Source organism: Felis catus, chromosome B2 (genome assembly GCF_018350175.1).
Source record: "Felis catus isolate Fca126 chromosome B2, F.catus_Fca126_mat1.0, whole genome shotgun sequence".
Classification (NCBI taxonomy): Eukaryota; Metazoa; Chordata; class Mammalia; order Carnivora; family Felidae; genus Felis; species Felis catus.
This window is the reverse complement of record NC_058372.1, coordinates 134,762,553-134,786,621: the sequence shown is the minus strand read 5'-3', so window position 1 is coordinate 134,786,621 and position 24,069 is coordinate 134,762,553. Positions and strand designations below refer to the sequence as shown.

The following is a 24,069-nucleotide window of genomic DNA, read 5'->3' as shown; positions in this document are numbered from 1 at the left end:
GAAGAGAGGAAGTGGGTGGGATATAGAGAGGAACTGGTGGAGGGCAGGGAGAGAAAGTGGGTGGGGGATGGAGAGATAAAGTTGGTGCTTGAGAAGTTGCCGGAAGTGGAGAGAGGAAGTGGCTGCATTTGGAACAGGAACTTGGTGGGAGTTGGGAAAAGGAGAGCACATAACCTCCGGCAATTCTGCTCACACCGGAACAGCTGTTTTTGGTTTTAGTTTTTGGGTTTTGAAGGTGTTTGTTTTCATTGCTCTGGACAGGAGGCAGAGAGCTTATTCGTAGTGAATTTTGGTTTTGGGTTTTGGTTTTTAAATTTTTTTTAATGTTTTATTTATTTTTGAGAGAGAGCGGGAGAGAGAAAGAGCAAGCAAGCAAACAGGTGAGGGGCAGAGAGAGAGGGAGACACAGAATCTGAAGCAGGTTCCAGGCTCTGAGCCGTCAGCACAGAGCCTGACGCGGGGCTCGAACTCACCAACTGAGATCATGACCTGAGCCTACGTCAGACACTTAACTGACTGAGCCACCGACGCACCCTGAATTTTGTTTTCTTTAAGTCACATCTTTGTTTTTATGAGCAACATGAGCAACATGCAAGACTACTTGCAAAATACTCTTTTGCTATCATCGTACTTTGCAATTTCAATAGAGCCTTCAGTTTTCTCAAAGTGAAGACGGCACAGTGCCCTTGGGTGAATGTGTGTAGACACATCCGAGTAGGTTGCAGATTTTGTTCCCAAAACTGCTCCAGGAGGACGCCACTGTCATCTCTCAGGGCAGGTCTCCTTTTTTTTTGGATACTCCTGCGGATGGCCTGGAAGACCCTGGGCCATGTGATTCCCCAGAGACTGCCTGGGGCCGGGGTGGGGGTGGGCGCTCACCCACGTTTCAGGTAAGCAGCTGTCCCTCACCTGCCAAGTCCCACCTTCTCCTCCAAGAAGCCTTTCCTGGTTGCCCAGGAACCATCCTGAATTAGCCATGTGTCCTGTGGTGTCTTTTCGGTTCAAAGTCCTGTCTGTTCGGCTAGATTTCAAGTCCCAGGAGGGCAGACACTGCCTTGTACTTTTATTACCTGAGACCTTGGCAGAAGTCACTAAAAATACTTGCCAGACGTATCCTCCGGGTGACAGCCTGTGTGTCCGAGGGGTCTATGGCATCCAGGCACTTTGCTAAAGCTCAGGCGGCAAGAGGTGGGGACTAAGGACGCAGAAGGTTGAGGAGCTGGAGTGGAGACCCCTCCCTCTGCAGAAGGACCTTCTGAGTGAGCGTCGGGGCCTCGCTCCCTTTCTCTCTCACAGATACTCACTCTCTCTGCCTTGACCTCACCGTCAAATCTCAGTCTGGACCTGGACACCCTTAATAGGAAGTGCTCAGTGGACAAAAAGTCTGTCATTCAGTATGACTGTGACAGCAGCAAGGTCAGACCTTCGGGTCTCTCTGGATCATGAGACAGCAGCAATGTTGGACCGACGCTTGGCGGCAAAAACTGACATTGCGGACAGTCTGGCTGTCAAACGAAGAGTCTTCCAGCGCAGGTGGCTTTGCTAAGAAGCTAATGAAGCTTCGGCTTCAGAACCTTCCTTTGCTCTGGTTCCTCCCATAGCCCTCGAAGGAGCTTTACAACGTGTTGACTTGGTCATGTTGAAAAATTTGCAAAAGTAATATATTTGCTGACAATTGATTAGAGGCCTGACAGTTTTACTCTGACATCCTTTCCCTTAGACTTCCCTCCGTGTCAGGTGGAATTGGTGGCATTTTTTTGGTTTCAGTTAAGAGGAAAATGAGGACTCTACACACACACACACACATATATATATATATATATATATATATAGTTAGTGAGGTATTTTATGTAGTAACGGTTACCTTTCTATACAACGGAAGTCATTGCTATTGATTTGTGGCCAGAATTGTGTGTCCTCACATTCATATGTTAAAGCCGTAACTCCCCAGTGTCTTATAATGTGATTATATTTAGAGATAAGGCCTTTAGAAACATAATTACATTAAAATGAGGTCATTAAGGTTTAGTCCTGATCCAACCTGCCTGTGCAGTCCTTACAAGGAGAGGAAGTACACCAGATATGTTGCACGGAACGCCCTGTGAAAACGGGGGCGAAGATGTCCGTCTGTGAGCCAAGAGAGAGACCTCAGAGGAAACTAACCCTGCCGGGACCTTGATCTTACACTTCCAGCCTCCAGAACTATGAATTATTAAAAACTATGAGAAAAAAAATTTGTTGTTGAAGCTCCCTGTCTGTGGTATCTTGGTTTGGTAGCCTGTGATATGACATAATAAGAAATATATACACGGTCTTAGCACTAGGTTGTGGCATAGAGTTTCTTTTTTTTTAAGGTTTTTTTTTTTTAAGACTATTGTCTTTATTATTTCTTTTTATCTATTTAAAAAAAAATTTTTTTTTTAACATTTATTTATTTTTTGAGACAGAGAGAGAGACAGAGCATGAACGGGGGAGGAGCAGAGAGAGAGGGAGACACAGAATCGGAAGCAGGCTCCAGGCTCTGAGCCATCAGCCAAGAGCCTGACGCGGGGCTCGAACCCACGGATGGCGAGATCGTGAGATCGTGACCTGAGCCGAAGTCGGACGCTCAACCGACTGAGCCACCCAGGCGCCCCTCTATTTTTTTAAATCAAAGTCTACCTCCAACTTGGGGCTTGAACTTGACCCTGAGGTCAAGAGTCACTTGCTCTACCAACTGAGCCAGCCAGGCCACCCCCTCCCCTCCAGCACAGTTTCTAAAATGCTTGTAAACTTCCTGAGTGGTAGGTGTGAGGAGGAGTACCTTTTGTTACTCAGAAGAGGAACCTAGCAGCAAGTAAGAGTTTGTGCTAATGAGCTGACCTTGGAGACTGGAGGATGGATGTCAGAGGAATTATGGGTAGAATTTTCATCCACTCACACACACACACACACACACACACACACGCACCCCTTCCCTCCTGGAAGGGAAGAAGGGCTGGGGATTGAGCTAATTACCAATGGCCAATGATTTATTACATACCTATGTAATAAAGCCTCCATAAAAGCCCTCAGGGTGCCTGGCTGGCTCAGTGGGTGCAGTGACCAGTAAAGGAACGCATGGAAAAGCAAGGGTGAGGGAGTGAGCAGTAGAGGGGCTTCTAAGCCTGTCCTTCCTCAGCCCTGGAGTTACCGTAGGCCATCTCCTTACACAGTCACTTTTATATTAAAGTCCTCCCCTTTAAATCATGGTGTAGGGGGCACCTGGATGGCTCAGTTGATTAAGCATCCGACTTCAGTTCAGGTCGTGATCTCACGGTTCATGGGTTCGAGCCCCACATAAGGCTCTGTGCTGACAGCTCAGAGCCTGGAGCCTGCTTCAGATTCTGTGTCTCCCTCTTTCTCTGCCCCTCCCTCACTTGTGCTCTGTCTCTGTCTCTCTCTGTCTCTCTCTCTGCCTCTCAAAAATCATGGTGTGTTACCAAAGGGATACAGGAGTGCTGATGTATAGGGACATTGTATCTCAATGTTTATAGCAGCACTTTCAACAATAGCCAAATTATGGAAACAGCCTAAATGTCCATCAACTGACAAATGGATAAAGAAGATGTGGTTTATATATACAATGGGATACTACTTGACAATGAGAAAGAATGAAAATCTGGCCATTTGTAGCAACGTGGACGGAGGTGGAGGGTATTATGCTAAGTGAAATAAGTCAGGCAGAGAAAGACAGATACCATATGTTTTCACTCCTATGTGGATCCTGAGAAACTTAACAGAAGACCATGGGGGAGGGGAAGGGGGGGAAAGTCACAGAGAGGGAAGGAAGCAAACCATAAGAGGCTCTTAAATACTGAGAACAAACTGAGGGTTGATGGGGGTGGAGGGGAGGGGAAAGTGGGAGATGAGCATTGAGGAGGTCACCTGTTGGGATGAGCACTGGGTGTTGTAGGGAAACCAATTTGACCATAAATTATATTTAATATAAAAAAATAATTAAAAAATCATGGTGTGGTATCTGCCTCTTGACCACGGGCAGACTGTTATTCTCACCCCTGTCACACTCTGCTGAGCCCTTTCCCCATTGGGTTGAGAACAGTTGACTAAGATCTCCCACTTCATAGAGCCATCACTTGAGTAAGACATGCTCTAAGTTACAGAGTCCACACAGTTCGTGGGTCTTTAGTCTATCCCAAGGCTTGGTGCCCTTTCTGATTTAGAGCTAGGCAGTGGGTTGAACAGGGCACTCTGTGAATTTTGGTGTACAAGGGAGCAATGAAAATTCTGGTCTGATTCAGACTCCCATCTCTATCCAGCAAGGGCCAATGGTGGGTGGTGAGAATCACAAGATGTGAGCAGTCCTCAGACTTGGGTGGGGCAGCTGCAAACTGGGTCCCCACGATCTGTTCATTCATTAGGAAAAGACTCCCAAGGGTAGGGCTGGAGGGGTGTGGCTGGAGTCCAGTCCTCTGAGAGGAGGCAGCTGGGAAGGGTGTGGCTCTCCCTAACCTCTGGGTGAGGTCAAGACTATACTGGCAGTAGGAGAGTGGTTTGGACAACAGCTTTAGAAATAGGGTTGGAGGGGCGCCTGGGTGGCTCAGTTGGTGGGCGGTCCAACTTCAGCTCAGCTCACGATCTCACAGTTTGTGGGTTCGAGCCCCGCGTTGGGCTCTGTGCTGACAGCTTGGAGCCTGGAGCCTACTTTGGATTCTGTGGATTCTGTGTCTCCCTCTCTCTCTGCCCCTCCCCTGCTCTTGCTCTGTCTCTCTCTGCCTCAAAAATAAATAAAACATTTTTAAAAATTAAAAAAAAAAAAAAAAGAAATAGGGTTGCAACATCAAAAAGGAGCAGATGTTGCTCTAGCTATGTTCTAGGTACACACCTAATGATTTCAGACTCAGCCCTGGGCAGAGTGCCTGGCAGCCAGCCAGCCTCATTGCAGAACTGCCCCAGTGTAGAGTCTGAGGCTGCCAAGGGACCCTGTGCCTAGTGGAGGACTGGTCAGGTGTGTGTGTGTGTGTGTGTGTGTGTGTCTGTAAGTGAGAGATAGAGAGAAAGAGAGGTGTGCATGATGGGAGGGGGCAGGAGAGAGGAGAATGCATGTGTGGCTTTGACACTAACTTGTGACTGAGGAAGGGTGAGTGTGTACACTGGGAGAGTGTGTTGGGTGTGAAAAGGAGTACAAAGAAAAAAAATTCTTATTTAAAATGGAGTCAGAAGCCCTGAAAGGAACGCTGTCCTGCACCCATGATTCCTTGCGGGCTGCATAACCAGCAGAGGGCAGGAAGATCACGCTCGTCTCTACAAAGGCAGCCGCTTTCACGCTGGAATTGATCTCCCGCTTTTAAGAAAAAGAAGGAAGATCTTCCCCTGCCCCAGCAACAACCCGCTGAGTACCACCAGCCAAGGAGAAATCTCCACAACCTCAAACGCTTGCTCTTCTCCAATGAAACTGTTCAAAATAACCCTCCCCTGATTCCTACTCAGCCCTAATAAAAGCCGACCTTCCCTTTCTCCCTGCAGACTTGCCTATGGGTTGCCATAGGTGGCTTGTTCCAAATTGCAATTCCCCTGCTATTCCTTTTTTGTTGTTAAGTTTATTTATTTACTTTGAGAGAGAACAGAGATAGCAGGAGTTGGGGAGGGGCAGAGAGAGGGAGACGAAACCGTGAGATCAGGATCTGAGCTGAAACCAAGAGTCAGAGGCTTAGTCCACTGAGCCACCCAAGCTCCCCTCCTCTGCCCTTCCTAAATAAACTTGTTTCGCTAATAAAATAGCTGGCTATTTTACTTTTTTTAATTTTAATTTATTTATTTTTAAATTTACACCCAAGTTAGCATCTAGTACAACAATGATTTCAGGAGTAGATTCCTTGGGTGCCCCTGACCCATTTAGCCCATCCCCCCTCCCACAACCCCTCCAGCAACCCTCAGTTTGTTCTCCGTATTTATGAGTCTCTTCTGTTTTGTCCCCCTCCCTGTTTTTATACTATTTTTGTTTCCCTTCCCTTATGTTCATCTGTTGTGTCTCTTAAAGACCTCATGTGAGTGAAGTCATATGATTTTTGTCTTTCTCTAATTTCACTTAGCATAATACCCTCCAGTTCCATCCACGTAGTTGCAAACGGCAAGATTTCCTTCTTTTTGATTGCCGAGTAATACTCCATTGTATATATACACCACATCTTCTTTATCCATTCATCCATCGATGGACATTTGGGCTCTTGCCATACTTTGGCTATTGTCAATGGTGCTGCTATAAACACGGGGGCGCATGTGTCCCTTCGAAACAGCACACTTGTATCCCATGGATAAATGCCTAGTAGTGCAATTGCTGGGTCGTAGGGTAGCTCTGTTTTTAGTTTTTTGAGGAACCTCCATACTGTTTTCCAGAGCGGCTGTACCAGCTTGCATTCCCACCAACAACGCAAAAGAGATCCTCTTTCTCTGCATCCTTGCCAACATCTATTATTGCCTGAGTTGTTAACCTTGGGTATTGTTAATAGTGTTGCTATAAACATGGGGGTGCCTGCCTGTGTCCCTTCGAAACAGCACACCTGTATCCCTTAAATAAATACCCAGTAGTGCAATTGCTGAGTCATAGGGTGGTTCTATTTTTAAGTTTTGGAGGAACCGCCATACTGCTTTCCAGAGTGGCTGCACCAGTTTGCATTCCCATGGCTCTGTCACTTTTAAGGTGGATATGGGTGTGTGTGAGGGGCAACTACAACTTGTGTGAGAGAACTCTGGGGAGTTTTGTTGTTGTTGCCGTGTGTGTGTGTGTGTGTGTGTGTGTGTCTAGTATTTCCCAGAAGTGTGTTGAGAAACGATTGTATTTTCGACTCTGCACAGGTCAGCGTGGGATGGAAGGGGAAGGCGTGTGTGTATGCAGAGTGAGGGGGTAGGATGCGCTTGGGTGGGACCATGTGTGTATGAGGACCTGTGTGTCAGGGAAGTGTCTGTGACACCAATGTTTCCGGAGATGACAGTGGAAGTGTGTTGGAATCTTTTGTGTGGAAGAATTTTGTAGAAGATGGGCAGGACGTTGTGTTGAAGGAGTGTGGATCGGGTGTGAGGGAGCAAAGGCAGGTGGGGAGGGGGAAGCCAGTGTGTCTTTGTAGAGGGTGGGGGCAAGCGGGCTCGTGTCTGTGGGAGAAAGTATGTGTGGTGGGGGAATGGGTGTGCAGGGCGGTCAAGGGGGGTGTGAGGAGACCTTCTGTGTGAAAGCACGAGGAGGGGTGATTTGTATGTGTGTGGAAGGAGGATGAGTAAAAATGAAGAATAAGTGGGGGGATGTGTTTATCTGAAGGGCGTTGGGGAGCAGCCGGTATGGAGAGGGACAGTCGGGGTGGAGGGTGGGTTATCGTGCACAGTGTGGGATGTAGGGGTGCGTGTGTGTCTGACTACGGAGGTGACAGCGTGGGAAGTGAAAGTGGGTATGGGGAGGGTAGGCTCCTTGTGGGTGACAATTCGGGTAGGAATGCTACTAAGGAGGCATGGGTGGTCGTCTGCCCCCTGGGACTTGTCCTGGCCTCCGGGATCAACAACCTAGACCGGCTTCACCGTGAAATTCTTATGGGACCAAAACAGAAGAGGGACAATGAAAAACTGGGTGGCTGGTGACATTCCTTTTATCCTTTTGGGTGTTTTTTTTTTTTTTTTTTTTTTGACTTGACACTCAAGAATCCCCACCCCGATGCTGACTGATGGGACCGTTGCTAGGTGGCGCCCCAGAGCTTGCTCCCACCCAGCAGGTCCCGCCTTTGCCCAGGGTCTGAACTGGTTTTTCCACTCTGCTCCTCAGAGAGCCCCTGCCTATTGCCTGAGCAATTATATTCCCTTCAGTCCATTCCATCCGACCAAGGGCAGAAGGACATAATCCCCCTGCAGCACAAGAAGGTAGAGGGGGCAAAACACCAACAGAAGGGGGATGTGCCTGTGTCGGGTGGGAGGAGACGAAATGAGGAGAGAGGGTGGGGGAGGCGAGTAGATTCCTAGCGGGCTAAGGGGAGGAGGCAGGGGAGGTGGAGGGGGAAAAGGGGGTCTGGAAATGAGGCAGGGCATTCAGAAGCGTGCCTGCCTGAACCCTGTACGGAGAGCCCAGCACTCAGGAAGCTCGCCCCTCTCCAGGCTGTCCCCATCGCTGTCGTCCCACTTTGTTGGGGAGTCTTCCTGTCCTCCCTCCACAACTCCTTTCTATCCCCCTCGCCCTGCTCCTCAACCTCTCTGCCTTTCCACTTTACCCCTCATCCCCGGATTTGTTGAGATCTCCTACCCCCTGTTCGTCTTAAAGGGGGAGGGGGCGGCGGGGGCGTGATGGCAGTGGCTGGACTGGATGGGGAGGGGGGGGACTGCCTGAGCAGGGAGCCCCACCCTTAGACACTCACGGCCAAGTGCGTCCCGGGGCGCCCTCCTGGAGCAGCAGCATCCACTCGGGGGAAAAGAGAATTCCAGACCCTGGGCCAGCGCTGGTGAACAGCTCTACTGGGCACACTTGTCAGGAGGCTTATAAAGTTAACGTCGCACACCGCACCCATCCTCCACCCACTTCAGGGCTGTTCTCCCAGGCCTCCTGAAATGCTATTCTTGGCCAGAAACCATGCAACTCCAGGGTACTTATAATATTTGTGTATTTTTTTTGTTTGGTGCTTAATTGTTTTCGGCCACGTTATTAACTGCTGGAGCTTAGACAGGATCAGCTATTGTTGTGCTTTCCCTGCACTTGGCCCTGTTCTTCCAAAACAGTTGACGTCTTCCTCAAGTATTTGTTAGATCTACTGTGCTGGGAACAGTATGTACACCCGGAAAGTACTCGGTAACCTCCGGGTAGGCTCTTTTGTGTCTCTTACAGGACATCGGAGGCTTAAAAGGAGGCATCAGTTAGCACCGAGGGAGAGGACACCTGCCTTCCTCGCACCCACCAGTCCTGCCTTTCAGAAGAATGGTGCCCAGAGCCGCCGGGGTGGCTCAGTCAGTTAAGCCTCTGACTCTTCATTTTGGCTCAGGTCATGATCTCACAGTTCATGTGTCGGGAAAATAAATCAAGTTTTCCACCATAAGATGGTCGATGGGACGAAAACAAGCTCTGGTCTCTAGCTTGGAGTCCCCTCTTCCGGATTCTTCTCGCCCTGTTTGCCGTCTGTGTGAAAACCACCCCCCCCGCAACGAATATGGAGGCTGACAATGATAAATTACCCTTCCCGCTTGCATTCGGCGCTCAGATCTTTGGAGACACGGTCTCCTCGGAGCCCGCCGGTGTTAAAGAAATCTCCGATCCACCAAGACCTCCAAGTGCCGCTTGGTTTTTCTGCCAGCATTCCAGCTTGGTTCCGGAACAATGAGTTTAAGCCCCGAATCAGGATCTGCCCTGACTGGGATTCTGTCTCCCTCCCTCTCTCTGACCTTCCTCTGTTTGCTCTCTCTCTCTATTTCTCAAAAATAAATAAATAAATATTTTACGGAAGGAGGAGGAGGAGGAGAGGAAGGGGAAGGGGAAGGAGAAGGATGGTACCTGGCATCCCAGAGACTAGAATTCTGATAATTCCCTTCTTCCCTGTCTCAGTCTGATGGAGCACAGACTGGCTGGCTTATACACAATTTTTTCCCCCACAGTTCTGGAGTCTCGGAAGTCCAAGATTAAGGCTTGGGCAGGTGTCTGGGGAGGGCCTGCCACCTGGCTCATTGACAGCTGTCTTCTCACTGTGCCCTCACACTGTAGAAGGGTCGGGGGAAGTCGAGGCTTTTTTAATAAGGGCACCGGTCCCATTCGTGGCCTGTCTTCTCAAAGGCCCCACCTCCCAATACCGTCACACTGGGGGTTGGGATTTCAGCATGTCAATTTGGGGGGGGACACAAACATTGAGTCTGTGGCACTCCCCTCCCAGCTGTCATCTGTGCTTTTCTCGCACAGACTCGTAAGGTCTTTCCTGCGACTTCACTGTCACCTCTCAGCCCAGGCCTGGTGCCCTCCAGCAGAGGGCAGTGCGTGACGGTGACACTTTCCCCTCATTGTGACAGTGACAGCAACAGGTTCGAACCCTTGGCTCTCCTAGAGGAGAAGTAAATGCCACCAAAGTGTGGTCAGAACAGAGCCAAACTCTAGGGAAGACGTGAAGCAAGGACTCAGGACAATCTTGATCCTGACGGACATTCAGCTGGAGAAAGGGTGGGCCCAGGGGAAAGAGTGGTGGGAACCAGGCCCCGAAGACCATGGGGGTGAAGAGGAGAATGGGTCTTGGGGGAGGGAGGCAGGTGGCTTTGGCCACTCTCAGTAAAAACCAGAAAGGTCCAACTCCAGGGACCCAGGAAACCCAATTGACAATAAGAACAGGACTTGAGCAACAGCTTGGGACGTGCACAGAGAGAAGCACATAGGTGTTCAGGGCACAGGAAGCATAAGGCCATGTTGGGCAGTAAGGACTCCCCTGAGTGATCTCTGTAGATGTTGGAGAGAAGGTCCTCCCGCCTTCCAAGTCAAGATGCTTTGTAAACTTGATGCAGATGTGATGAGGTTTTGGGGGGATGGGAGTGGAGCGTAGAGCCCATGGCCAAGAAAGAATTCTCAGAGACCATCTTGGGTGCACAAAGGTGATTTTACTAAAGCATGGGGGACAGGACCCGAGGGCAGGAAGAGCTGCACTGGGGTTGTGAAGTGACTCTCTCTCTCCTTCTCTCTCCCCTTCATGGGATTCTCTCTCTCTGCCCCTCGCTCACTTGTGCTCACTTGCTCCCTCAATCTCTCTCCTTCTCAGAAAAAGAAAAAAAAAAAAAAAAAAGTAAGGGCCTCCTATAGCAGAGTAACCTTGACCTGGGCAGGCTCACCTCTAAGTCCTGATGAAGCCTTACCGTCTTGGGGCAGTGGGAAAGGGCTGGCACCTCTAACGAGGTTCAGGCTTATTTCTATTTTAAAGCTGGACTCTGAGGTGAAATGTGAACATGCTTGGCAAGTTATGGTTTAAGTCAGACTAGGTTGCTGCCTTAAGGCTCACCTAGTGAGTACTGGGGTGGCAGCAGGAACCCAGGGAATGGACATACCTAGATATGGGCAGGGGCAGCATCATGGTGGGTCCAGATGATCGCTTTTCACAGGGTAGGGGAGGCCATGCACAGAGCTGCAGGCACAGGGGTCTGGTGGAAGGCGCCTGAGGACGCACCTGCCTCAGCCAAGCAGGCTGGGGTTTAGGCTGCAGTCCCCGCAGCAAAGGGGATTGGTGAGCAGGGAGGAAGGCAGAAGACCAGTTTTAGAAACCACATCTCAACAGTGAGGATTTAAAGGGGGGCTGGGAGTCCATGGACACTTGGGGTTGAACTCAGCCAGCTTCTTTCTGGCCGCCTGAACCTGCTGTTCAAGGGCTACATGTCTGGACAGGGATGGGACAGGGTTCAACTGGTGAATGTCAGTGTCCAAGCTGAGCTGAGGGGAGGTGGGAGGTAGGTGAGGCCCAGGGAGGGGAGTGTGAGTGATAAGGAGTAAAAAATGGTGGAGCCGGCCACAATGGTGGCAGCCAACCATGTCTCATAGTCTTCCTGGCAGAGGAAGGGTCAATGGAGGGTTCACACTCATCGTGGAGCCCTACATAGGGCTTGATCCCATAACCCTGAGATCATGACCTGAGCTGAAATCAAAAGTCTGATGCTCATTTGATGGAGCCACCCAAGAACCCCTCATAATCCATATTTTAAATCAATTTCTTAGATAAAGACAGAAGACACGATTGTCCTCTAAGGTGCTACAAAGCCAAAAGGGATACAAAGTATGTTAGATGAGCCACCTGGGTGGCTCAGGAGGTTAAGCATCTGACTCTTGATTTTGGCTCAGGTCATGATCAAGAGTTCGAGCCCCTCATTGGGTTCCACGCTGGCAGTACAGAACCTTCTTGGGATTCCCTTTCTTCCCCTCACCCATGTGCATGCTCTCGCTCTCGCTCTCTCAAAATGAATAAACTTTTTTTAAAAAGGTATATTGGATGACAGAATCGAACTCTAAAACTTCATGATACGATGGACCAATGGACTAAAAGAAAATAGTGCTGGCCAACAGTTATAGAGTCTATACCATGCTTTTGCCATTGTTTCAGGTGCTTCAAATGCTTTGCTTCCCTTAACCCTCACAAGCATGGGAAGTAAGGTAATTAATCATTTCTATATGGTGGATGCACGTTCTGGGGTGAGGGCTCAGAAGACCCTTCTGCACACCTCCAGATCTCTTACCCTGTAGCTCTCTCCTCTCTGGTACTCCGCCCCGTGGATTCTAGCCACCTGGCCCCTTTAAATTCTCAATGCCACTTTCTCTGCTCAGAGAGATTTCCAGGCTCCCTTTGGGTTCCCCTCCCAGCCCTGCAGTCTGGAATCCCTCTCCGGGCAGGAAGCCAAGGCAGTCAGAAGGATCACTTCCTTAGTGTCCCTTGTCCTGGGTCCTGCACTGCCTGTTATCCGCTGTCCAAAGCACATTGTTTCTTTTTTTTTATTTATTTTTTTGTATTTTTCATCTAAGTTGAGGGATAAATCATATTCCTTTATTACAGCTGTCGCAGAATCAGAGCCTGTTTTTTTAAAATGAAAAATGCTTTATGACTCATTATAAAATCTTTTTAATTATAAAAATTTCAACCGATACAAAGTCTTATAAAGTAAAAAAGTGAGTATTCCCCTCCGCTATTCTCATCTCACACCACAGAAACCACCAGTGTTAACAGTAAACACATTAAGTCATTTCCACTTTTCTCCAAAGGACCCTCTTGTGAAGTTAGAGTGTTAGGGAACCAGGCTGCATCACTGACAGAAGAACCAAGCGGCACTCGGGGATCTTGGAGGATCAGAGGTTTATTTACATCGTTGGACTCCAGGGAGACGGTCTCTCCAAAGATCTGAGTCCTGAGCATAAACATAGGGGACAATTTGCAGTCTGTTTCTTCCACATTAGTTGGCAATTTGGCACACGTGGTAAGCGAGGCAGGAAGAAGAACCCAGAAGGAGAGTCTTCGGGCGAGGACTGGAGATGCCCCCTCTGTCGGCCATCCTATAACATCATTTTTCCCTATCAAGGTCAGGGTTTGGTTTTTTTCCCCATCAGTAGAGGGGGGAGTCTTTGGCAGTGCTGGGAGGATTGGAAATGAATGTTCCTGAGAAACTCTGTCCCTGCCACTTCTCCCTCATTATCTCTCCCATGGAACATGTGGGCTGGATGTCATTCTATATTGACTTCCCTTTCACTGTCCCAAAGGCAGGAGTAAGAGTCACGTGTCCATCTTAAAATCTCTGTGACGGCCACATAAAATCATGTACATGAAAGTGTTTGGCAAACTTTGAAATCATTACAATTGGTAGTTACTATTATATTATCATACGTGTTTATGTTTCATATTAATAATAATAATTGTTATTATAGAAGATTTGATGATACCTTTAGGGTCCATTTTTTATCACAAGTGAAAGGTTCTCTTTACCATAAGCCTACTCACACTCTCTGAGGTCTAAGGCAAAAGGAATCCTTATGTTGTCAAATGTATCTTTAAGTGGCTTCTGTTGCGTGGGGTCAAGATCCCATATGCGGGAGGACCTGCAGCCCAAAGTGAGCCACTCCCTTTAGGGCTCAGAAGCCAGTTTTTCAACTTCAAAGTCACGCACAAACACACCCTTAAAAACTTTATGATTTATAAAAACTTTATAATTGCTCTTGTTCATGGGATGGCAAAAAATTAGGCTGATACTTCTTTTCTTTTCCATTATTATCTTCTAATTGTAGCTCCGACTCTGCTCTGGATCTGAAAGCAACGGGTTCCTTAGGGTCAGCTCTGGAAATAAAAAACAAAACAAAATAGCAGAGACTGCTATTTTTTGTGTCCAGTTATTTATTCCTGACTTCCTAAAAAATACATACATTTAACAAAGTTCAAGCATCCAATCAAAAAAAATTCTGGGTAGGGGCCTCTGGGTCACTCAGTCCGTTGAGTGTCTGATTCTTGATTTCAGGTCAGGTCATGATCCCAGGATCATGCTCAGCATGAAGCCTGCTTATGATTCTCTCTCTCTCTCAGGGTGCCTGGGTGGCTCAGTTGGTTAAGCATCCCACTTTGGCTCAGGTCATGATCTTGCAGTTTGTGGGTTCAAGCCCCACATCAGGCTCTGCATTGACAACTCAGAACCTGGAGCCTACTTCAGATTCTGTCTCCCTCTCTCTCTGCCCCTCCCTTGCTTGTAAAAATAAATCAATGAACTTAAAAAAAATTTTTTTTAATGTTAAAAAAAATAAGAATAGAGAAGAGGAAGAATAGTTTGTGACAAAGCTGGGTGTGGGTGTCAACTTCTAGTCTCCTCTCCAGTGATAATGAGTCAACCTTCTCTGGTTGCCAAAGGTTGTTGACAATTGAGTTCCTTTTGGCAGATAAAGGGAGTTCAAAGGCAACCGCTCCCTGCATTGGCTGTTTTTCAAGAGCCTTCAGCTTAAGATAATATATCAAAGCAGTTAACCATTTGTTTTCTTTCCTTTCCTTTGTTCTTGGGGAGCCAGGAGTGCCTGAGGAACTTCACACACGTCCCATCTGGGGTGGGGAGAGTGTGCTAGCTTGTACTTTGCCCTCAGCCTGACTTATGCTCCCTCATCATCTGGTAAGAGGCTGGTATCCAGAATATATAAAGAACACTTACATGGAATAATATGGAGGAAATAACCCAGTTTAAAAATGAGGCAGGGGCACCTGGGTGGCTCAGTCAGTTAAGCATCCGACTTCAGCTCGGGTCATGATCTCGTGGTTCATGACTTCGAGCTCCACGTTGGACTCTGTGGTGACAGTTCGTAGCCTGAATCCTGCTTCAGATTCTGTGTCTCCTTCTCTCTCTGCCCCTCCCCTGCTTGTGCTCTGTGTCTCTCTCTCTCAAAAATAAATAAACACTTAAAAAAAATTTTTTTAAGTGAGAGACGGAGACCAAAGAGAGCACAGCAGCATGCCCTTGGGGGGTTGAATTTCTTTTATTGACAGTTGTTAACCAGGGGTGGAATATTTATTACTTAGTTTGGGGATACAGAGTTTCCTGCTCTTTCTTCATTTCTGGTCAAGTGTTTGTTTTCATGGCCCCTGCCATCTTGGGCCTGGCTGGTTTGATCCTGCTTCTGCGGAGTGCTGCCAGGCAGGCCTCTGACATTCCTGACAGCTGGCCATGACTTTCTTATTAGGGGCCTCCACGTGTCTGGTTAAAAACCTGCCTACTCCAACATGTTTGATCTAGTTAAAGGAAGGCCAGTGGTACAGACCCACTTAACCAAGCATCGGGGAAGGCCCAGAGTCTGATTCACAAGACAATACCAAATGGGTCTGACTTGCCTTTTAAATAACCGGCAGAATGCCAGGCACACAGTGGGAATTTACATATGAGGTGGACAGATGGTGTTATGGACTGAATGGGTCCCTCCAAAACTCATATGTTGAAATCCTCAACATGAAGACATTAGATGATGAGTCATTTGGGAGTAATTAGGAAATGAGGGTGAGGTCTCTGTAGGCTACTAAAAAAACAAGAAGGGCTTGTTATCGCCTGCTTCTCTCTGCATGGTGAAGACACAAGGAGAAAACTACTGTCCACAAGCTGGGAAAAGGATCCTCATTAGACACAGGACCTGTCGGTGTTTCGATCTTGGGCTCTCCAGCGTCCAGAACGGTGAGCTATAAAGGTTAGTTTTCTAAGCTGCCTGGCACATGCTGGTCTGTTAGAGCAGCCCAAGCTGGCTAAGCTGTTGGATGGAGAGGTAGACCGGTTGTCAAAGTGAGGGGAATGGGCTTCAAAGCATTCAGTTGTGAGGGGAACTTTCGAGTGATGTGGGAAATTTCAAAGTGACACCAAAGCTTTGTTCTTAGACTGCTTTTCACAACTCAAAACTCAGAGCCCCAAGACTTTTTCTGATGAGAAACTGCTTGGCTTGGCTCGGCTCCACAAGTCTTGGCTCCCACAGGATTGCTGGACTTGACTGTAAAGCCGTCTTTGATGATAGACCAGGTGCTAGGTGTCTCCAGCTCGTCCGATGAACCCGTGTGTACTTGGTGAGAGTGAAAGTCAATCAGTGATGAGGGAAGAGCTGGAGTAGATAAGGATGGGGTGGGAGAAGGGAGACGAGAGAGGGGAGAAAATGTGGGAAGAAGGAGGAGGAGATGGAAGACAGAAAGAGGCAGTTGGTGGGCAGAGAGGGGAAAGGAGCTCACGCACCTGCCAACAATCCCACTCACACCAGAGGGGTTTTGAGGAAAGTGGAGAGGGATTTTCCAAGTGAACTTTGTTTTGGACCATCCTCTCTCTCTCTCTTGTTTTTTAATGGTTAGCTCTATTTTGAACACGTACAGAACTCTCCCGCGGTACACCTTACTTCTGCCGGATTTCAGCAGGGCCACCGGGTGTGACGACTTTGGAAAGTGGCCCACAGCTACTTCTTGCTGATTACCCTCCAGGGCGTGGACATCAGCAATGTTGCTGGCATACCACGCTGCACATTTACTTTTGTCAATGCTGCCGCCGGTACAAACCTGGAAGGCACTGGATCGTGAGCGTCCTGGGATCTGGGAACCTGGCTGGGGAGATGAGAGGAGGGAGGAAGGAGAGGGTCTTCCCCAGGTTTTAGGCAAGTGGGTGCCCGTCCCTGTGTGCTTAAGGACGGGGACCCCGGCCCGAGGCTCCTCCCTGTACTGTGCTCCCAATTCCCAGCTCTCCCTCTCCTGCTGAGTCCCACCTCCTCTTCCAGGAAGCCTCTGCCGGTTACTCGGGAACCATCCTGAATTAGTCATGTGTCCTATGGTGTCTTTTCGGTTCAAAGTCCTGTCTGTTCGGCTAGATTTCAAGCCCCAGGAGGGCAGACACTGCCTTGTACTTTTATTACCTGAGACCTTGGCAGAAGTCACTAAAATACTTGCCAGACGTATCCTCCGGGTGACAGCCTGTGTGTCCGAGGGGTCTATGGCATCCAGGCACTTTGCTAAAGCTTAGGCGGCAAGAGGTGGGGACTAAGGACGCAAAAGGTTGAGGAGCTGGAGTGGAGACCCCTCCCTCTGCAGAAGGACCTTCTGAGTGAGCGTCGGGGCCTCGGCTCCCTTTCTCTCTCACAGATACTCACTCTCTCTGCCTTGACCTCACCGTCAAATCTCAGTCTGGACCCGGACACCCTTGGTATGAAGTGCAGGCCTCAGTGGACAAAAAGCCTGTCTTTCAGTATGACAGTGACAGCAGCAAGATGAAACCTTTGGGTCTCCTGGGGGCGAAAGTAAATGCCACCAAAGCATGGACAGAATTGACCCAGACGCTGGGAGAGGTGGAGCGAGAGCTGAGGATGATCATGTCTGACATCAAACTGGAGAACAGCATGACCAGGGGTGAGTAGGAGAAGGGGGTAGGGAGGTGGAGATAGTCAGCAAGAGAGGGAGGAGCCAGCACAGGCAGGGAAGGGGCTCTGGGACGAGAACTGAACGTTGGTCCCGCCTAAGAGACACGGTGGACCTACTGGGAGGTGACGGCGCTAAAAGAGTCCAAGCCAATGACTTTGGGCGTGAATTGCAGGTCCCCCCACCCTGCACATCCAGCTGTCTTGTCAGCGTGAAGCAGAACGAGACGCCGCTGCGTCCTGGCACTTCAACATCAACGGGCAGCCAGCCCTCCTCTTTGACGCGATGAACATGACCTGGACAGTCACGAGTCCTGGAGCCAGAGGCGTCAAGGAGGAGTGGGAGAACAAGGGACTGGCAGACTATTTCAGGAGGATCTCAATGGGAGACTGCTGTCACTGGCTTAGGGAATTCTTAGAACACTGGGAGAAAGTGCTGGAGCCCCCAGGTAACTGAGCAGGGGGAGGAGGATGCAGTACATCTCTTTAAAGGTCTAATGCCTTCCCTGTGTGGATAGAGCATGTGTGTGCAACTAAAGATGGGAGGGATCCATCGACTGACTGGCCTCTTGGTGGACTGGAGAGTCAGTGACTGCCACAGGACCTCCACCATCCCCCGTTCCCTGCCACCTCCCTCTGCACAGGGGCCCCCTTCCCGCTAACCAATGATCCGGTCACCCCGGACTGCTAGGTGGGCCCCAAATCTACGTGCATCCCTGGGCTTGAGCCTTCTCTTCTCCCTCTGTCTTACCTGTTCTTGACCCAGAGCAAAGGTCACTTCCAATGAAGCCTTCACCAACCCTCCCCCCTGCCACAGAACTAAGCACCCCTGATGCCATCACCTCAAATAGATCTGTCCACAGAGAACATGTCAAACGGTCTGATAACCAGATGGACATCAGCTGCCTCCCTCAGTAGAAACATGAGCTCCGTGAGGACAGGGCACAACCCCCTGTTCATCTTTAGACCCCACCACCTGACAGACTGGCTGCCACATAATGAATCAACACATTTGGGGGTGACAAGGTGCTCAGGAAGGTATTTTATTTTTTACTGGAATGCAATTCGTATACACTGTATATTATTGTACAGATGTACCATATAATGATTCAACAATTCTATACATTACTCCGTGCTCGTCGGAATAAGCGGACCCTTAATCCCCTTTGTCTATTTCACCCATCCCCGCCCCACCTGGCAAGCACCAGGAAGGTGTTTTCTCAGGTTTGACAGGGCTTTCGCTTTTTGTTTGTTTTAGTACCACCAAAAAAGGTCCCAGATGCTGACCAGTCTTTACCCATGTCATCAATTGCATGCATCATCCTAGGAGTGATTGTCATCATCTCAGTTATCATTGTCATCTGCTGCAGCATCTCAAGAAAATTGGGTAAGTGTATCGCAGGCTGGCCTCTGGCTGTGGGGGAGGATGCAGTCCAGTAAGGACTTGGGACAGGTGACCCACGGGTCTCGCCCCAGCCCCTGTCCACTGATCCGTCTCTACACACAAATGATGCACTTTCTCAGTGTGGAACACACACCCCCCACACTAGGGCAGGGGTCACCCTGACGTTGGGATGGTGGAGGCTGGGATAAGCAGCAGAGTAGTGCAGTGAGGGGAGGGGCACCAAGTATCTACTCCTGAGGTGGGGCAGGGGCTAAGATCCACGTCTGGGGTGGGCGTTGCCTTATTGCAATCTAGCCCATGGTTCCCCCAGACCTTTGATGGAAAATAAAAAACTTTGCTGTCTGAGGATAGCACCATGTACTCAACAATTTTTGTAACGTTCTGATAGCTGTTCCATTATCAGATGTTTCTCCTCTGGATCATGAGAGAGCAGCGATGTTAGACCAACCCTTGGTGGCAAAAAAAAAAAAAAAAAAAAAAAATACATTAATGGCAATCTGGCTGCCAATCTAATACATGATCTTCTAACCCTTCCTTTGCATTCTTTCCATCAGACTTCCTTCTGTGTCAGGTGGAATGGAGTGGGTGCCTGCATTTTTATTTTTATTTTTATTTTTTATTTAGTTGAGAGGAAAATGAGCTAGGAATATATGTATTTTGGTTTAACTCGAGTTTGGTTACCTTTGTATTCACACTCACTTCTGTGTATAGATAAGTTCTTGCTCTGCAGAAGCCACAGGTCCACTCTGCTGACTGACTAGATGTCATAACACAAAGGTAGAGGACCATACGGCAAAGTGACATGTGAATTAACTTATCTGTTTACATATTAATATCTCCTATGGTGCCTGGCTTAGTTCCAAGGATAAATGATAGTGTGATGTATTTAGAAGTAAAAAATATATACAGAAATTGATAAGGAAGGGTGCCTGGTGGCTCAGTCAGTTGAACATCTGACTTCGGCTCAGGTCATGATCTCACGATTCATGGGTTCAAGCCCCATGTCAGGCTTTGCACAGACAGAGCAGAGCCTGATTCAGGTTCGCTGCCTCCCTCTCTCTGCCCCTCCCCCACGCATTCTCTCTCTCTCTCTCTCTCTCTGAAAAATAACTAAACCTTAAAAAGAAAAGAAATCGGTAAGGAATAAGCTGCTACACAAAACTTGGATGATTCCTATGGATAGGAAGTTAAGAAGAAACTGTCAGACACAGAAGAATATATATTCTAGAACTCTACATAAATTTCAAAACAGACAAAACTGATATTTGGTAATAGAAGTCAGAATAGTGGATACTGATTAGGAAATGGTCTATAACTTGACCTGACAGGTGATTATGCAGGTGCATTTCACTTTTAAACGTACATCAAGCCAGGGGCGCCTGGGTGGCTCAGTCAGTTGTGTCTGACTTTGGCTCAGGTCATGATCTCGCAGGTTGTGAGTTTGAGCCCCGTGTCAGGCTTTGTGCTGACAGCTCTGAGCCTGGAACCTGCTTCAGATTCTGTGTCTCCCCTTCTCTCTGCCCCTCCCCTGCTCATGCTCTGTCTCTCTCTTCCTCTCAAAAATAAATAAACATTAAAAAAAAATGTTTAAAGGCGGGGGGGCTCAGTCAGTTGAGCATCCGACTTCAGCTCAGGTCATGATCTCACGGCTTGTGAGTTCGAGCCCCGCATCGGGCTCTGTGCTGACAGCTCGGAACCTGGAGCCGGCTTCGGATTCTGTGTCTCCCTCGCTCTCTGCCCCTAACCCACTTACAGTCTGTCTCTGTCTCTCTCAAAAATAAGTAAACATTAAAAAAATTTTTTAATTAAAAACAAGTACATCAAGCTGACCCTAAAGATTTATATACTTTATTGTATAAGAATATTACATTTCAACAAATAAAGGGTTTTTTTTTTAATTTTAAGTAGATGTTCCAGTTTTCATTAATGTCTTGACAAACTGGTAGTTAGCTAGTCAGTAATATCTTCAATTGCGAATTAAATTATAAATACATTGGACTTTTTTTGATGAGAATCATATATATATATGGTAAGAGACATAGAGACAGAGAAAACTATTATTACATGCCAGACAGCACCAGACTCCACTAACTAGTCCTGTCCCACCATCTCCCTGGCCTTAAGAATTCATTTCTTTCTCCTATTGTCATCATCATCTGTATAACTTCCTCTCCAGGCTGACCCAAAGAGACTTCACATATTGAGGTACAACAGTTTAGAAAAGTTGGCATCTTGGGGTTAAAGTCACAGTTCCTGGGGTTCTCTGTGAACTCCAAAGTCAAGATTCTGATGATCAAAATAACCCACTCCATATAGGATTCAGGGAGGAGCTATGTTACTAATGTGGGAAATGATTCAACTCTTTTAGTTGTTCAACAGCATAGCAAGGTTCAGCCTGCTCTGTTTTAAGTCTGGGCCCTGAAGTGAAAAGTAAGCTTACCGAATGATAGTGTCCCAATGTGCTTGGCACATATCAGTAGTCAGACAGGGGCCACTGTCCAGAAAGGGCCCCTGCTGTGAAGTAGTAGGACAGCAGCAGGAGCCCAGGGTTTGTGTATAACGAGACTTGGAACAGGGGTGGCAGCACGGTGGGTCCAGATGACCTCTTTTCACAGGGTAGGGGCCTGCACAGAGCTGCAGGCACAGGGGTCTGGCTTTAACCCCAGGTGGAAGGTGCCTGAGAAGGACACACCTGCCTCAACCAAGCAGACTGGGGTTTAGGCTTCAGTCCCTGCAGCAAAGGGGATTGGTGAGCAGGGAGGAAGGCAGAAGACCAATTTTCGAAGCTAGGTCTCGGGGCGCCTGGGTGGCTCAGTCGGTTAAGCGGCTGACTTCGGCTTGGGTCATGATCTCACGGTTCATGGGTTCAAGCCCCACGTCGGGCTCTGTGCTGACAGCTCAGAGCCCGGAGGCTGCTTCTGATTCTGTGTCTCCCTCTCTCTCTGCCCCTCCCCCACTCACACTCTGTCTCTCTCTGTCTCTCAAAAATAAATAAATATAAATTTAAAAAAATTAAGAAAAGAAAAGGAGCTAGGTCTCAACAGTGAGGATTTAAAGGAGGCTGGGCCTCCATGGACACTTGGGATTGAACTCAGCCAGCTTCTTTCTGGCCGCCTGAGCCTGCCGTTCAAGGGCTACATGTCTGGACAGGGACGGGGCAGGGTTCAACCGGTGAATGTCAGTGTCCAAGCTGAGCTGAGGGGAGGTGGGAGGTAGGTGAGGCCCAGGGAAGGGTGTGTGAGTGATAAGGAGTAAAAAAATGTATCTTCCCACGCTTCCTCCACCTTTGGGAAGAGCCTCCCCCGCTGTGTCTCAGAGGGCTTCCCATCAGAGCGAGCATCATCACTTGAGAAAACAGAGAGCTCTGTGTGCCCGTGACACATTCCTACTTTGTTGTCTTTGGCATTTCTTGACACTGCTTTTGCTGATGTGACAGAGGAGAGAGGTGATTCGTCAAAACCAAACGAGGAAAAGAGCTGACGGGAAGTGTCTTAAATTAGGAAACACTAGGCAAGGGGTAGACCCAAGATAATCTGACCCAGGATCTAACATAAACACTTCTTTTCCTCTGAAGCGCAGAGAAGCCCAAAGAAGCCCAAAGAAGCCCTTTACCAGGAAGCAAGGCTCAGCTCTCCAGCGCTCCTTAGCGTCTGACCACGGCTGCCTCGCTGTTCTTTCGTTCTCACTCTGGCAGCAAACAGAGAACACGAAGAGATTCAGGGGAGCCTGGGTGGCTCTGTTGGTTGGGCATTCGACTCTTGATTTCGGCTCAGATCATGATCTCAAGGTTTGCGAGATCGAGGCCCATGTGCAGGTTCGCGCTGACAGTAGAAAGTCCTGACGTTTCTTCATGCTCATCAACCATTTCAAGAATTTGTGGATTTCAGGATAAAAGCTCTTCCTAATGCCCCTTCCCAGGTAAAGCCTCTTTTTGCTCATGGTCCATCCTAAACATGGGCACAGCTGCCTATTCCCGCTGGAGGATGTATTCAAGAACGTTCATGATAGCTTGATTCATAAGAGCCCCCGGAATATGAAACAACAAATGCCCATCAGGAGATGAATGGATGAGTGAGTTATAGTACTGTGCAACTGGATATCTACTGTATTTAAAAAGAAAAAAACTGGGGCGCCTGGGTGGCTCAGTCGGTTGAGCGGCCGACTTCGGCTGGGGTCATGATCTCACGGTCCGTGAGTTCGAGCCTTGCGTCGGGCTCTGTGCTGACCGCTCAGAGCCTGGAACCTGTTTTGGATTCTGTGTCTCCCTCTCTCTCTGCCCCTCCCCCATTCATGCTCTGTCTCTCTCTGTCTCAAAAATAAATAAATGTTAAAAAAAAATTTTTTTTTTAAAGAAAAAAAAATTACTGTGACATGTAACTCCTGGATGAATCTGGCAGGACTATGTATGAAGTTCAAGAGCGAACAAAACTAGTTCATGGTAGCACGAGTTAGAATAGTGGTTGCCTCACCTAAATACCCACGGATACATGAATGGATAGGAAAAATGTGGTATAGACAAGCCGGAGGTGGGAGGTGGGCCAGAGCAGCAGCTGGGGCCGCAGTTGCAGGCCCGGGAGTGGGTCGCCCCCGTGTGGATGGGCGTGCGACGCTCACAGGCTGAGCACACGCCCACGGCCCCTGCGTCCTCACCCCGCACCGGGACAACCCGTACCTGCACGATGCTGTGGACAGGCCCACTGCCTTCCTGGACATTCTGGCCCCGCCCTATGACCCAGACTATGGCCCAGACTGCCACTATCACCGGTTGTGGAGCCCTTCTGGGACAAGGAGGCCCCAGCTGGGCCTGTGACCCGCCCCGAGAAGTGTGTGTCCTAGAGACCCCACAAGCCAATGACTTCTGGTGCGACGGGGAGCCCTGTCCAGGTCCCGAAGTCTCCCCTTGAAGCCGCCGGCGCCCGGTTGCCGCGGGCCACAGATGTGCCCTGTTCACATCCGGACCTGGCTGCCTGAACACACTGGAAGGGCTTTCTCCCTAGCCCCGGGCCTGGGCGATATATCTACTGGAACTGGCTCTTGGGCGAGCCATGGGAAGGGTGGGCGGGCGACTGCAGTGCAGAGGCAGGCGGGTTAAAGGGTGGGGAAGGCAGGTAGGCTAGTTTGTTGCCGAATTGTTTTTAGTTCAAGTCATCAGTGAAAGCTAGGTTTAAAAAGATGAACTGCTATTTAAAGTGAGCAGCGTTGCATCCACACGACTCCTGAAACAGAATGCTATGGGCACCAGTGACAGTCACAATAAAATTCACTGCCATGAGAGGCAAGGCCGACCGACAGGGACCAACACTCTTGACCAGAGTGCGGTCCC

The 24,069-nt window shown here is 48.8% G+C and overlaps 1 protein-coding gene and 1 long non-coding RNA gene across 2 annotated transcripts; both read left to right on the top strand.

Annotated features, from left to right (window-relative positions):
• The first annotated feature begins 7,046 nt into the window (after positions 1-7,046).
• LOC109499962 lies at positions 7,047-13,806 on the top strand. Its single transcript, XR_002157570.2, has 2 exons — positions 7,047-7,881; positions 8,834-13,806. It is a non-coding gene; the product is annotated as an uncharacterized LOC109499962 (long non-coding RNA).
• A 2,567-nt stretch (positions 13,807-16,373) lies between these two features.
• On the top strand, positions 16,374-22,943 carry LOC101082237 (retinoic acid early transcript 1E; the record flags this gene model as incomplete). Its single annotated transcript, XM_019831629.2, has 5 exons — positions 16,374-16,485; positions 17,070-17,333; positions 17,518-17,790; positions 18,600-18,728; positions 22,321-22,943. Coding segments are annotated over 5 exons (858 nt in total), but the record flags the coding sequence as incomplete, so codon positions are not given.
• Between the last annotated feature and the right edge of the window lie 1,126 nt (positions 22,944-24,069).